The sequence below is a fragment of the Phalaenopsis equestris genome, unplaced genomic scaffold (assembly GCF_001263595.1).
Source record: "Phalaenopsis equestris unplaced genomic scaffold, ASM126359v1 Scaffold000002, whole genome shotgun sequence".
In the NCBI taxonomy this organism is placed as follows: domain Eukaryota; kingdom Viridiplantae; phylum Streptophyta; class Magnoliopsida; order Asparagales; family Orchidaceae; genus Phalaenopsis; species Phalaenopsis equestris.
In genome coordinates, this window is record NW_018164444.1 from 37,860,091 (window position 1) to 37,876,759 (window position 16,669).

Sequence of the window (16,669 nt, forward strand, 5' to 3'; positions counted from 1 at the left end):
AAAGAGATAAATAATAATAAGTTAAGTGTTGCCGAGATGAGAATGATTAGGTCGAAGAGTGGCTTTACACTTAGAGACAAAATGCAAAATGAATATATCCGTGATAGGGTTGGTGTAGCTTCTGTGACGGACAAAATTAGAGAAAGTCGTCTTAGATGGTTTGGTCACATTAAATGTCGACCATCTGATGATCTGATTAGGAGAGTAGATGTTTTAAATTCGACTTGTGTTAAGAAAGGCAGAGGTAGACCTAAGAAGACTTGGGCTTATTGTATTAAAAAAGATCTTATTTTTCTAGAACTAAATGAAAATATGACACTAAATAGGACGCAATGGAGAAAAAGGTTCATGTAGCCGACCCCACGTAGTGGGATTAAAGCTTTGTTGTTGTTGTTGTAAAAATAATTATGCATCAATTCAAAAATTTTCACCTTTAAACAATTCAGGTCATGTGGAAGGTTTTCAAAATGCATTGTCTCTTTTGATTAGCTTTAGGCTTTATTTGGAAGCAATTAGGGCTAGCCACTTCATTAAAGAGAGCTAATTTAAATCGGTTCCACTCCACTTTCATATTTGCTTTTTCAGATTTGACTTTCCTTCTTTCTAAGTTTTTTTTATTTTTTTCTAAGTTAAAAAAACAAAATTAAAAGATAAAATATTGTTAAAATGAACACAAGAGCATTTAGTGTTTTGAAAAATATAATAATAATAATTCTCCAGGGTTGAAGTTTGGTGTACAACCCCTTTGGTCTCTTTTTTATTAGAGAGCAACATATCTTCTTATCTTGTTTTAACCCTTGCTTCTTTTTGATTTCTCTTCCAATATCTAACTCACTCACATGACATATTCTTCTATTGCCCTACAACCTTCTCAAACCATTTTCCCATTACTGTAACCACAACATAAAAAGGAGACCATAAGTAGGAGCAATCAAACAAGAAGACTTTCTCAAGACCTAATTTTGGTCATCTCTCTGTTTTCATCTCTAAATCTATTGGATCTCCACCGCTACTCCAAGTCCATATATAATCTTCGCACGCACATCTAACATTACGAACCTTTCCAGTTACGCCAACCCAATCATCTCATACTAATCAAATTTGCCCAAATTAGGACAACTTCACCAACTCATGGCTCTCCGTCATCTTCTGGCCTCCAAGCCCAATGGAAATTCAGCAAACACTGCAAATCACATGTAACAATAATATACAAATATTCCTAAGTAACATCATGCCCTGAACCTTTCACCATAAAAAAGACCCTACATCCAAAACCCTAAAAAGAGCTCTAGAGTTGGCTATGACCTAACCGCTTGGTTGGCACCTTCGGATCAATTAAAATTATTCCAATCACTCAAAACCTTCCAATGACAGTAAGTGGAAGCCTTGAATCACCCTGCTAAGGCTACAATAGTCATCCTACCCCATTAAGATTAAAGATGCCAATTATAGACACTTATGTTGGGTCAACAAACCCCAACAAGCAAGTAGGCATTTTTATTACTATTATGTGCCATCAATATACCATAGACTTTCTCCTTTCTCAACTATTCCTCACCGCTCAAGGGACAAGCCTAAAAATGGTTATATTCCCTTCCGCGTAATGATATCAACACATTCATCACATTAATGTTTCCATTTGAATTTTAAATTTGAAACAAAGATGTTGGTAGTTTAAAAAGCATTGCTAGCAAGTTGTATCACTAAGGATGTCTTTGATTTATTACTTGAAGTGTAACTTCTGGAATTTAAATTTTGCAACTCCTTGAATTGTGTGGGGATTGATGAAGGATCTTAATTTAACATCACTCAAATCACCATATCACAACTTCCAACTAGTTAATTTCCGAAAAACTAAACTACTCTTAATCAGGCTTTAAAACTAAAAATATTACAATAATTTTTTGAAATAAAAATAACAATACAATGAATAAGTTGTTGATGCTTGATTAGACTCAAGCAAATTAAAATCCAAAGTAACAAGCTATCCACATGCTTTGTTAGTTTCATGCATGCTAAAGGCTTCTTTTTCAGCATCAAAACGCCTCGCAAAAATCTTATTCTACGTTCTCAATCCAACCATAAAATATTGCATGATGTTCATACAGACAGGTTAGGACAACATTAAATTTTTAGGCTCAATGCTCGATATTAAAATAATATTTATTGTAATAATTAAAACTAATCTTGATACAAATAATATACTTAGTTAAGCTGGAAGAATTCTTTCGAAACTTAAAAAGAAAAAAAAGGGGCTAAACCATAGTTCGCAATCTAACACAAAATTCATTTAAAAACCTACATAGTTAAAATCTCAGTATTACTCTCATAAAAAATAAACTAGATCATGTTAAATAACTCATTAATTTTAGTTCATACACGTCAATGGCGCAAAATATCGTGCACTATAGAATATAGCACATCGTGGCTCAGCCTCAGCAAAATTTGTATGGCATGACGAGTTGCGCCAAAATAATGCATGTCATTTACACCAAGCAAGGGCAATGGTGCATGTGCATTGCCCCTATGATGTGCATTAAGTTGATTTTTAAGATTTAATGTAAAAAATAAAGAAAAACTTACATTCATACAATTCAATTATAAATTTGACTACATATCATCTAAACTCTAAAATTTATTTATATGACACAAATTCTAACATCACATTAAAAATGCCACTAATACTGACTTTGTAAAAATAGAACACACATTTTCATGAATTTTTTAATGTGCTTATGCTACAATATGTTATATATGTAAAAATATAAGAATTGTGAGGTATATATGTACACATACATACATACAGAGAGAGTTTTACAAAGTTATAATGATGTAGATAAAGAAAAAGTGACTTTTTTAACTTGTGATAATGGTGGCAATTTTTAGATTACTAATTTAATTTCTTATGAAAATATTTTGAATTTTAAGCTTTGGAACTCTGAGCTTCCTTTTTAGTTTATTCCCTCCTTATTATATTATATTTCTTTCTGTCTTAAGTTATGCTTTCTTGGTAAGTTGTAATTATTGTAATTATTCAAGCCCTAGTCTTTCCTTATTACATAAGTAAGTAGAAGGGTTGTAATTTGATTATTGAGAAATAACATAATACGATTTTCTCCACTTTTCTTCATGGTATCAATGCAACATTACAAACCCTAGCTTTCTTTTCTCCACCAAAGCCTCTCTCTGCAGCCTGCGCCAGCCCCTGCAAGCCCTCCGTTAGATTGTCCCCCTGTAGTTCACAGAAAGAGCGATCCCTTCTCTCCGTCGGATCAATTTGCAACAGGCGCGATCGGTCCTCTCTGTCGAATCACTTCGCAGTGCGCGCGATTCGCTCTCTCTGTCCGATCACTTTGCAGGAGGTGCACATGAGTCCTTCACAAGCGCAAGCTTTTTGTAGCTCTGCATACGGAATTCTTCCCGTTCTATTTTCTCTCTAGTGAATCATATGCATGTGTGGTAAAGCCGCATCTCATTCCTTCTGCTGGCAGTTCCTTTCAGCCTCAATTACCAGCCAGCCTTCCAGACGTTGAATCCTTCTCGAGCAAGCATACCAGCCATAGGAGTTCCCCTTCTCATGTGGCACAATCAACCAGGAATTCTTTCCAACCTTAAACTTGGATATTGCTTATGAAAATGTATGGCATAAAGTTGTTTGCCTCTACTCTGGAGTTTAGTTCGAAATCACAGACCAGGACTTCTGCCCAAACCATAAATTCAAACTCTCTCAATTTATCACAAATCATAAATTCAATGTCCATGACTTTCACAAATGAACTCAATCTGTGTTTATGTACATTTGTAGAAAAAGAAAAAAGAAATATCTCTGGGGAGCAGGCACAGTTCCTGAGTTCAATGAACCTAACCATTGCTCATGATATTCATGATCATATAATCATGTCTTAGTTGATCAATTCTATGACCACAGAAATTGGAGGAAGTTTCCTGCTTTATAAGATAACATAGGAGATTTGGAAAGCAACTCGTAAGAATTATTCCATATCGAAAACACTGCAGAATTATTTGAAATTAAGACAAAACTACATGAACTCTGACAAGAAGAATCAAGTGTGATCAATACTTCAACACACTTACAAAGTAAGAGTTAAAATTAGATATGTATGGAAGTGACCTCAAGATGCTATATTGTATAAAACAATAGTGGAGAATAAAAGTATGATCAGGTTCCCACTTGGTCTGAATAAGAACTTAGATGATGTCAGAGAAAGAATTACGAGGATAAAACCATTGTTGAAGTCAGAAGGAAAGAAAGTAGGAAGAAACTCATTGATGTGAGGAAGTGTGGATTCATCTAGCACTGAAAGCTCTCTTTGTATGCACACAACTCCTCCCATGAGTCAAAGCCAAAGAAGAATCGTTCATTATGTGAACATTGCAAGAAATTGGGTCACACAAAGGACAATTGCTAGAAATTATATGGAAAAACTTGTAAACTGAAAACCCGGACAAGGAAAGACTAGGACCACAAGGCCCATGCCACTAACTCTTCTAAGACTCGACCGACCCTAACCCCTTCACCAACGAACAACTTAAGGCATTGAAGAAGCATCTTTCGAGCACAATTGAGCGGCTTACCAGCTTGATGATAAACCAAGATATCATGTCCTCCTATTTCAATAACAATGAAAGATTTCAATCTTGGATGATAAATTCAAGTGATTTTGATCACATGACTGGAGATATTTATGCTCTCACCCACTACCAAGAGTTCACAAACTCCAAATTTGTTGTATTATAGATGGAGCTCATTCCAAGATTGTTGGGAAAGAAGAAGTAAAGAATCTCCAAAGATATTCAGCTCTCCTCAGTGCTATATGTTGCCCAATTAGACTGCAATTTACTTTCAATTAGCAACCTTAATCATTTCTTAAATTTTATTACTAAATTTTATTCCAACTCTTGTGAATTTCAGGTGGTGGAATGGGGGAAGATAATTGGCAGCCCTAAACCCTAAACCCTAAACTGTGCTAAATTGCATCAAGGCATATACCAGCTCAAGAAAAGCAGATCTCTTAACACACAAATGTCTTCTTCACCATCCTCTTGGCATGTTCCTGAGTATGTTGTATCTAAGTCTATTGAGAGTCAAATTTTGTTACGGTAGTATCATCTGGAACATCTCAAATTTCATTATGTTACAAATTTATATCATCTCTTTATATTTAAAATCCAAAATTTTATCAGTTTGAATCCTGCAATTGGCTAAAAATACTCATGTCTACCATTTGTCTCAGTACAAACCCTCACAACATTTCCCTATCATCTACAGTAATATTTGGTAACTCTTAAAATTGAAAATCATCACTAAACACGGATGATTTATCTCATTAATTGATGGTCACAATAGAATTAGTTGGGTTTTTCACAAAAAAGCAAGATCCAAAACTGCACAAACATTTTAATTCTTCCATAACATGATTTCCATTCAATTCCAATGAAAAATTTAGAATTTCAAAAGTGATAATACAAAAGAATATTTCAATTCAATCATTGGATCATACCTCGCAAAGTATGGTATCATCTATGTGAATTCTTATATTGAAACTCCACGGCAAAATGGGATAGTTGAAAGGAAGAATATTTACCTCCTCAAGATATCTAGGCCTATAATTATTTATCACAATATCCCAAAAATTTTCTAGGGAGGTATCGTTCTCACAGCCACCTACCTTATTAATAGAATGTCAAGCAGAATTCTTGGAATCAAAGCATCTCTCAATATTGTGATGGAAAAATGCCCTCATGTAAGAGCTTTCTCATCCAATCTTCCCCTAAAAATATATGGATGTCTCTTTTATTCACATTCACCAACTAAATCATAAGTTTGACCCAAAACCCATCAAATGCATCTTATTTGGGTATAATTATAACAAAAAGGGGTACAAGTGATCTTTTCCCATTAAAAAAAAAGTATTATAACTCCATGAATGTTACCTTCTTTTAAAACCAACACTGCAAAGCCAATTTTTAAATTCAGGGGGGAGAGTACGGGTGAATATCAGACTTGAGATACTACCTTAGAGCCATCACAACTTATTCTACTTTCCTACAGTACTCTGGATACCCACATTGATTTAAAGTCATCACAACTTCATCTACTTCCCCCTGACCATCCTGCCTCCCAAGTTCCATCAATTGAGAACATTAAACCTAAGATTGACAACAATGAACTTCACTTGTATAATAGGAGAAAGAAATATACTTAGCATGATAAAGGTAATATGCAATCACAAGACTATTCACAACCAAACGTGAATTCAAACATCTTTGAAGTTCCAAAGGATGTAAAATCTTGTAAAGAATACCGAAAAAGTTGCAAAAATTATCCTATCAAGGATTATGTTGCATATGAGAAGTTATCATCAATTTATATAACTTTTTTTTATCTAATTTTGATAGTGTGTAGATACCTAAGTCCGTTTATGAAGCACTTCAAATCCAAAATGGAAAAGGCAGTTAAAGAGATCCAAGCTCTTAACCAAAATGGCACATAGACCTTTGCAAAGCTTCAACAAGATAAAATACATGTTTGGTGCAAATGGGAGTTCAATGTCAAGTACAAAACAGATGGGAGCATCGAGAGATACAAGGCTAGTTTGGTGGTCAAAGGGAATCTTATGGGATAGACTATCAAGAGAACTTTGCTCTAGTGGCAAAGTTAAACACTGTAAGAATTCTTCTTTCTTTGGCAGTGAACAGAGAGTGGCAACTACATCAACTTGAAATCATGAATGTGTTTTTGAATGGATTTCTTGAGGAAAAAAGTGTATAAAGAAATTCCACTTGAAATGAAAAATGACTCAAATAAACATCTAATTTGTAAACTATAAAAGTCACTTTATGGCCTCAAAAAATCTTCAAGGGCTTAGTTTGACAATTTTGTCCCGTTGATGAAATCTAATAGGTACATCCAATGGCAAGTGGATCATACATTATTTATAAAACATACCCATAAAGATAAGAAGAATATACTAATAACTATGTAGATGGTATGATCCTAACAGGTGATGATAAAAAAGAGATTGAGAAAATTATGAAGATTATTGTCATATAGGAATGACGAGAAACTTTTTGGGCATGAAAGTGGTCAAGTCCAAGTTTGGTATTGTGATATCCCAAAGAAAGCACATTCAGGACCTACTAAAAAAACAAAAATTATGAGGTACAAACCTATTGAAACTCCTATAGATTTAAACAGAAAATTACATACAAGAGAGATAACACTTGTGAAAAAAAGTAGATACCAAAAACTGGTGGGTAAGCTCCTTTGCTTATCACACATTATATCTGATATTGCTTACTCTATTGGCATTTTAAGTTAACATATTAATAGTCTGAATGAAGAATATTTGAAGATGGTTTACAGAATATTAAGATTTTTTAAAGAAGACTCCTAGCAGAGGTTAGTGTTTAAAAAAATTAGACAACATGGAGGTAGAGGTTTACACTGATGCTAATTGGGTAGGAGCACTCACAGACAAAAGTAAGAAACAAGCAGTGGTCTCTAAAAGTGTTACGGAGTTTGAATACCAGTCACTTGCTTTAAAAATTTGTGAAGAAATGTGGATCCAAATGTTACCCAGTGGTTGTTTGGTTAAGTGAATTAGTGGTGTACTGTAATTCTTTTACATGGATCTAAGAAAATTATATGTTTGACATAAAAAATTACAAATACAATGTAAAATATAAAAGAATTTGAAGTTTACATTGTAGTTCATTTTAGCGAAATTTGGACTTTGACCAATTTGGCCAAATTTAAAATTCGGTCAATTTGATCGAATTTGAATTACATCATTCATGTAAAATGTTATAGATAATTCGATGTCGCATGTCGCTGAAACCAGCTGCTGCTCGCGGCTTGCCGCCAACCGACAGACGCAGCCCACAGTCACAGCCCAGTCCGTTGTCTGCCTTTACTGTCGCCCTTTGCCCATGTAAATACATTATTTTCAATTTACTTCAAACCAAACAAAAAAATATAAAGTCCTACATTTATTTTAAAGTGAATCAAACAATTCAAAAGTATTTCAAATACATTATAATAATAGTACTCTACAAATATTTTACATTGTATTTCATTTTCAGCTAACCAAACAACTCTTAAATGAGTTGGGATACTCTACCGTCAATCTCATGAAGACGTTTTGTGAAAGTCAAGTCGCAGTTAAAAAAAATATTGCAACGAATCATGTGTATCATGACAGGACCAGACACATTGAGATTGATTGATATTTTATCTCTAAAAAGATTAATGAACACATTGTTCAATTAATATACATCCAAACTCATCATAAATTTGTTGATGCCTTCACTAAATATCTACCTCCTGACAGCTTCATTGATCTAAAAATCAAGATGGGTCTTTACAATATTTATAACCCAGCCCGGAGGAAAGTGTGGAATTCTGACCTTTTTTAGTTTTATTCCCTCCTTATCACGCTATATTTCTTTCCTTCTTGGTAATGTTTTCTTTTGTAAATTGTAATTTTTTTAATTATTCGTTATCTAGTTGTTCCTAATTATATAAGAAGAAGTGTTGTAATTTGATTATTGAGAAATAACATAATATGTTTTTTTTCACTTTTCTTCATTAAACAATTGAATTAAATTATTATTTCTATATCATCATTTTATTTTATCTTTTAATTGAATATTGTTTCATATTTATTTGTTTATGTTAATATTTTTTTTAATATTTTGCATCATATTTAAAATGAAGCGCTCTGCATCATGCATCATGCATCATGCACTGTGTTATGGCTCCACAGAAATCCTTGTGACAAGTGTCTTAGGTTTCTCAAAAAATTCCCCAAATGTTTGAATTTGGACTTTAGACAATTATCATCTCTACTATTGTCATATGCCACCTTCAACAAGCTTACAAAATTAACCCTAGTCACTACATCCTTCTAATATCAATATATAATTACTTAGCAAATGAATTCCCTTCCATTATTTAGACATGAAGCTTGCTAACGTTTTGCAAGTATTATGTTAATCTTATTAAATGTAATGTGTTCTAAGCTATTCTCATTACTTGATATTAGAGTATATTCATAGTACAGGCAAATTTCATCTCAACACTAAAATATATTTATAGAAGATAGAAGAATGCATCTAAAACTAAAAAATTAACACTACTCCAAATCTAACATCTAAATTCTTCTACATGGCTAAGTGAATATGTTGCCTCGATTAGGATCTAGAGATCCATTGTTCGAGTAACATAAATAGCATCTCTATAAATAAAAGGGTAAGGCCAGATATGTTAACTGCAACAAAAACCACATTGGATGGACCAATATAAATTGTATATGCCCTTTTTAATGTCAAAGGTAGGCAACCCATGCTATTTTCAGACAAGACAGGCAACAAAATAGCTCACATTAGTGTTATCATTTTTTTCAAAAAAAAAAAGCCCAAGGGCAAACATATTAGAAAGGAAAGATAGATATAGGTTGGATGAGAGGGCCTAAACTGGAACCCTAAGTATCTGGTATACAACACACACCAAGGTCCCAAAAAAGTACATATAACTCACATTAGTGTTATCTATATAATATAACACATAACATAACTCGCATAGCATTATATTTTCTTAACTTAAATATAAAGTTTATTTTTTACACTCTCAATAATTTAAGAGTTATTTATCATTATTTTTATTTTAAAAAATAGACATAATAAAGTTTCATAAGCCACCCATGAGTCATACTCACTCACTCTGATGGAAAAATTTCATCGCTAAACTTCAGCTTTATGATCTCCCCATTCTATCTAACTAGTAAACATTTATGATTTTTTTCTTGTACCTTTGTACATTTTTTTCATCTATTGTACTTCCATTTTTCTTTGTTTCGTACATAGTTTTACTTGATCTAATTTAGTTGATTAATAAAAATATTGTTATTATATTATTGCTCTGAGTTTATTTGATTATGGTAATTTATGTTATTCAATATAAAGAACTACCTTCTTATCATAAGTCATATCTTAAAAAAAACTCAAATTTAGGTAATTTCTTAGAAAGATTTGGTATGAAAATAGTCTTTCCTTGACCTACATGCATATCTAAGCAATATTATGTTCTATTTCTATGGCATTGGTAATTCCTTTTTGTATCAAGATATTTTCTTTTTTATAGTATTAAACTATTGATAATTATTAGAAAATTTTAATATATTACACTATTTTTAAAAGAACAAGAATTCATTATGTGCCATGTTTTATAGCTCTATGAGATCTTTATGCTATAGTGTATTGTTTGCTATTAGCAAATATTATTGGTACAAAAAATGTCATCTGTATGAGGAGACATTATTTGAGCCAAAATATAATGGTAACAAAAATGGAACATGCTCTCAAAGCATGTTATAATAAGAAAGTAAGCTTTTAATTTTTTAAGTCCATTATTTTAACAGCAATTTATAGCTATTATAATCTTTTAGCCATGAAATTAATTTGCACTAAGCCGAATTTAAAATGGGGGTTATACATTAAGTGAATTTAATTGAAAAAGAAAATCAAAGATGTAAGCATCATGTGCAATAAAAGAAGTGAGAAAACTAAAACAACGAAAAATACAACAAAAAAAAAATCAAAAAAAGGAGTTTAAGAGAACTTGAGAAAGAAATTGATGCAAATCAATACTTTAAATTTTGATTTTGCTTCAATCAATATTATGTTAAGAGTTTCTTTGATTTTTCAATTTTTTAGTTTTAATCATATCCATGATAATACTTAGAGAATATGTTACATTCTCTATCATTTTCACATAGTTTCTCTCTAATTTGGTTTAATTCTGTGTGTTGGCTTGATTCAGTTCCATCATTGATTCTCTATTGGTTTGGTCACCAACAACCTTTGCTCAACTATTTTGGGCCTGCAGTTGTTTGATATTGAATAGCCAATTCTCTATATGAAAGGTCTGTTTGCTATTTAAGTAGGATTAAACGTTTTGTTAGGACACAACTTGAAGTGAGCTATGGGATTACATTCTAGCAGCTTGGAAGTTCCTATTCGGCTCTCTAATGATCAAAACTTGTCTGCTTGGAAAAAGAATGACTTGCAATATCATTTGAGTAAATTTTGGGCTTGCAATTTTGTACTGTAGCTGCTATCATGACATGTTTCTAACTGCAACCTCTTTGTGAATTCAATATTCTTTTGGTTTTGAGATTATCGCCTTGTTCGGATATTTTTGTTATTTGAGGAGAGTTTCTATGATTATAAATAAGGTTACCCCTGCAGCATGTAAAAAATAATTTTTTAACAGCAGTTTTCTTTGAATATTCTGCTTCCTCTTTGTTTTGGAGTGTTGATTGGACGTGAAACTTCATGAGGTAAAGTGATAAATACTAACTTTTAAGGGAAGCTATCTCCTTGAAATAACATAAGGATTGGATTATTATTTGGTAACTTATATCATCTTCATTGTATTGAAGCTCTTAAAATAGTGATTATTTTGCGTATGAGATTGATTGTTTTCAAATCTACTACAACTTCACTTCTCTGATTGTGTTGTGAATTTTTGATCAAGCACGTGATTCTTTTATGCCATAATATATACTTGAGATTTGTGTTAAACAGCAATTAAATTATCACTTGACAAAATTTTTTTGAATTTCTAGTTTGCATGTTGTGTAAATGATTTTATGCGTATCATTTTAAATCCACAGACCTAAACCCTAACGTGTATAGCATCTGTAATTGTTTAGGAAAAAATGGGAGATTGCACATTAAAAATTTATAGTTGACCGTAGGGATTTAAAAACAATGAAACATATAGCTTCTGTTTTACAGTAACATAAACCATATAAACTTAGATATAAATGAATAGTTTGGTCATTTAACAACACTTCTGGTTTCATATTGAGTTATTGGCCTACAGCAATTGAGAGCCATCAATTCATAGAAAAACAATTAGCATAATGATGTAAAATACTAGGTTAAACCAAAACATTGGTAAGAGTTTGAAGAGCATCTCTTTTCTTTCCAGTCAAAGAACAAGAGTCACACACTTTACCAATGCTTATGTTCCTTGCTTTTTTTCCTTGAACATTACCAGCATCAGTTTTGACTAGCAAGGTTCAAAAAATTTAAATTCTCTATTTTAGATACTAAAAGAAATGAAAAGTGCAATCTGTTAATCAACTATTAGCAAACAATAAGTATATAAACATTCTCACTACCATGCCAAAAAAGCCTGTCAATATTATTTCCCCTAGCAGTTGATTTCAGCTACTTGAGTACCCACACACCTAACTTGCTGCAGCTGGTTGCTTTCAGTCAAGCTCTAAGGTGACCAGACAAGCGGCAAAAATAAGGAAAGCAATACCTAGAAAAGAAAACACACAGGTGCTATCTATCATGGAGAAACCAAATAGATGGAACTGAATCAAAATCCATAGAAAATATTTTTTCCAGATATAGAAAGGCAGCAAACAGCGCAGAATCAGATGCTAAACCAAATAATGGTAAAATAAAGAATAATTTTATTCATACCCGCTAACATCGGAAATCTCCCTGGAAATTTTCATCTTTTTCGTGGTCCCTTTATACAAATCCTCCAGGCTGCAAGGCAACCGATTCTCAATGGGTGCCGCCTTCTGTGGCCCATGAGAATTCATGTGTCTATCCCCACCAAATGCCGAGCCAAATAAGTCATCCCCAAACATCCCACCAGGAAATCTGGGCCCGCCCCTCATCCCAGCACCTCCTGCGCCACTGCCCATTCCCCCAAACGGGTTCGAAAATCCAAAGAATTCTGCAAAAATGTCATCCGGACTTCTCGGATTGAACCTAAATGTGCCGGGCCCATCACCGCCACTGAAAAAGGAGGATCCGCTTGCTCCCCCGGCACCCGGCGGCGGCATTTCTCCCTTTAATCCTTCCTCTCCATACTGGTCGTAGACCGCTCGTTTCTGGGGATCACTAAGGACCTGAGGAGACCAAAACAAAAGACTGGGTCAATAATCGATCCATGGAGGACAGCAAGCAAGTGGCGATTGTTCGGGAAAGAATGAAGTACCTCATAAGCCTCGGAGATCTTCTTGAACTTAGCCTCAGCTTCCTTCTTGTTGTTAGGATTCTTATCTGGGTGCCACTTCATGGCTAGCTTCCGGTAGGCCTTCTTGAGATCGTCATCCTTGGCGCTCTTGTCAACCTGTAGAATCTTGTAGTAATCCACTCCCATTCCCGATCCACTCCTCTACCTCTTCACCGTCCGATAAACTGCTTCCGCTCTACTCTTTTCCCGCTTTCGTCGATTTTGTAATGAGAAGTAGGGATGGTTGATTTTTGTTTATCCTTCCCTGCCTCAGCGGTTGACTGCGTTTGGGAGAATGAAAAAGCAAGTCTAGGGCGGTTTGGCAGCGAATCAGATTTTAGTTTAATAGAATTTATCTAAAATGATACATTTGGATTTCAAAACTTATGGGAGAAGCTAGTGAGAGGTTGGGATAAATTCTGTCTCATAGTCTCATTTATTAAATTTGAATTTACGTTGAACTGGAGATGGAACGAACATGTGATCAAATTCAATTTAACAAGAGTGTTGGATTTATGTTTTTTTATTGGATTTAAGATAATTTTATGGCTAAATTCGATAATAAGTATGGTACCGAACACCCCTTAGGACAGCAAAAGACCCCAAACGGCAAGATTTAAGGGTGGGAACTTCGAAAAGTTGTAGACAATACTGACTGATATTAAAGAGTGAGGATTTCTTCGGCTCTTTTAAAAATAAGGGCTTTTGAGAATTTTGGGTTTGGTCATCAAATCCCAAGTACTCAGTAATACTGAATTTAGAGTATATTCTATAGTTCATATTTTCTCTATTTGAAGTTCGATTTATTTGGCTATTTTTTAGTTCCATGCTTGTATGTAATATATCGTTGCCACGACTGGCAGACCAACCCGCTTGTCGTCCCTTACCGTCGGCGACCGCAGCATCTAGCCACCTTCGTTAGCCCAATTATTCCCAAAATCTTTGTTAGTCCACCTATAGCATTCTTTATAAAGTTTAGGGTTTCATTTGTCATCTAGAAATCCTTTCCTATCTGACTCTATCCTTCAAATCATATATGTTAATCAAATCCAGTATAACTAATTTATCTTTTAACTTCACTTAATCAGTTCAAATTTATCAAATCTTTTCAAAACTTCCTAGATCTTGTGCTTTTCCCCTAACAAGTCATCATCAGATTGTATGTCCCGTCCTCTTTTGGGCGTAATTCTTCTAATTTGGACTCCCATTCCAATTATGAAAGTTTGAACGCTGATACTTTGACTCATCACATGAATTGAGAGTTTCCTTCAGGGCTTACAGCTCTAAGGATTTCATTAACTACGAGATCTTGCACTTGTAAGGAATGAAACTCTTGAATTAAAATAAACCTTCTGTTACATCTATATGATATGAGAAGAATCTTGGTTTTACAAATTCATAATTCACAAATACTTTCCTCATCTGGATGATTGAATCCATTCTAAGATAATATTTCTATCTCTCAAGATAGTATATTTTTCTTTGAATATTGTATTCAATCATTTAGATAAAAGACTTTTGAGAGCTACGGTGGGAATGCAACCAAAACAATTGCCCCCACCCATATGTATGGATGATGATATTTGCTTTGGCTAATTGATCATACTTTTAACAACTTCACCAATCATTGGCTTGCTATTATAATTTTGTTGCTCTTTTAACTTTTACTTATTTAGACTACCTGATCAGGTGAGTAGGATCAACTTTGAAGCCCCACTACCACCTATGATTAGATGTCTACATTTAGAGTTTTTAGAGTGTCCACACAATCCTTGAATCAGTTCAAGGATCATAAAGACTGATACTTAGGCACTGCACTTTAGCATCATGACACCACCCTTTTTTACCTCTAAATTAGGGGGCTATGCTATAGTTGTGCCATCACAACACTTTAGCATCATCCCTTTGATCTGATTATTGCATTCATTTGCATTTTTGCTTTATTTTACACATGCATATGTATGGAGCCTTCTAGCTCATGTTCACGATGTCATTTCACATTTGTTATGTTATATGTTAATTTCCTACATTTGTTGCAAGTTGTGTAGCTTGCTGCCCTGTACCTAAGGTTATAGTGATTGACACCTAGGTGTTGCTTGAGGGGAATAGCAATGCCTTCCTTTTTAGGAATAGAAGGTTGATAGCCTAAGGTCATCTATATGATCTTGTGGCATTTTCTTTCTAACTTAGGGTCACATCTTATATTGATTGTATAATGACACGCCTAAAAATGTGCTACTTTATATATATATTTTATGCTCATTTTCAAATATATTATATTGTAATGGAATATATTTTATGTTTTTTTGGTTTCAGGTACAAAAGATAGAGTTCTGGAGAAAATGGAGCAAAAATGGTGCAATTTGGAGTCAAATGGAGCAAGGAAGAAAATTTTGACCTGACGTATTTTGATATAACTTTTTTTATGCTTGATTTTCGTAGCATTTATCACATATTTTTGAATGAAATTATACTTTAAAGAAAGGTTATTTTCATGTTTATCTTGCAGGTATAACACTTGGAGATGATTGGAGCTAAAACGAGGCAAAACAAGAGCAAACGGGGGTGCTTCCAGCAAGTTGGCACCTAAGCGCCAGCCTTGACCCAGAAAACAGAAAAGACAGCTCCTAGGCACCAAAAATTGCCCTGGATGATTTTTGGACGCCCCAAGGAGTTATTAGGTGGATTTTAGCACTGGGAAAGACACCTTTTTCACATTTTAAATTCCTGGAATCTCCAAGAACGCCGAGAGGTCATAGATAGGAGTAGAAAATGTAGATTTTATTCTTTTCTTGAGAGATTGAAGAGGGGTTTTTGAGACATATCTGAATTAAATTGTATTGGCATTGCATGGATCAACATGAAACTTTGTTGGGGGGATTTTCATCTTTCTTCAGAAGAAAAAAACTAACTATTGTATTGTTTATTTCTTATAATTGTTGTAAACATTTATCCAGTAGAAGTGTTTTGATTTAAATGAAGTTTTCTATTGTGTTTTTTCATGTTTAGTGAGTAGTTTCCCTTTCTCTTTTCTCTTGTTAGGAAGTAGTGGCATAAGTGGGAAAATTTGTTTCATGATAGAATAATTTTAATTTCTATGTAATGAGTAATATCTCTGTTGCATCATTGACATAATGTACTGGTCATATGTTATGTTAAAATCTATTGTAACTAAGACTAGAGCGGTGAATCTCACAACTAGAGTGCACTCACATTGTCCAATTAGCTATGGTAGAGTAGTTTACGTGACAATGCAATGTTAAGAAAATATTCATTGATTTGGTGTAAATTGGTGTTTCTAGGATGACAGGCTAGATTCTTACCAATCTGATCTAGAGTTTGGAACTTCAGGACTGGTTAGTCCTAAAGAGAGGGCACAGTGAGGGTGACAGGCTAGAACCTACCCAGCATAACCTTAGATTTAGGAACTTAACTTTAGGTTAGCTAATATTCTTTATGCATTTGAAAGAGGGTAAAGAATAGGTTTTCTCTTATTGTCACAGCCTACATTAAACTTTAAACATTTCATTCCTAAACCTTATCTAGGTCATCACAAGAGAAAGGTGGCTTTTACATCACAAAATTCACCAAACCAATTTA

The 16,669-nt window shown here is 33.8% G+C and overlaps 1 protein-coding gene across 1 annotated transcript in view; it reads right to left on the reverse strand.

Moving 5' to 3' along the window:
* The window catches only part of LOC110036573 (dnaJ homolog subfamily B member 4-like), a 42,228-nt gene extending 28,845 nt beyond the window's left edge, over positions 1-13,383 (reverse strand). Inside the window, exons 1-2 of the mRNA XM_020741053.1 lie at positions 13,052-13,383; positions 12,526-12,962 (exon numbers count right to left, since the gene is read on the reverse strand). Of these exons, the coding sequence (XP_020596712.1) occupies positions 12,526-12,962; positions 13,052-13,216 (602 nt within the window). The 5' untranslated portion in view covers positions 13,217-13,383. The remainder of the gene's footprint in view (positions 1-12,525; positions 12,963-13,051) is intronic.
* Positions 13,384-16,669: the final 3,286 nt, after the last annotated feature.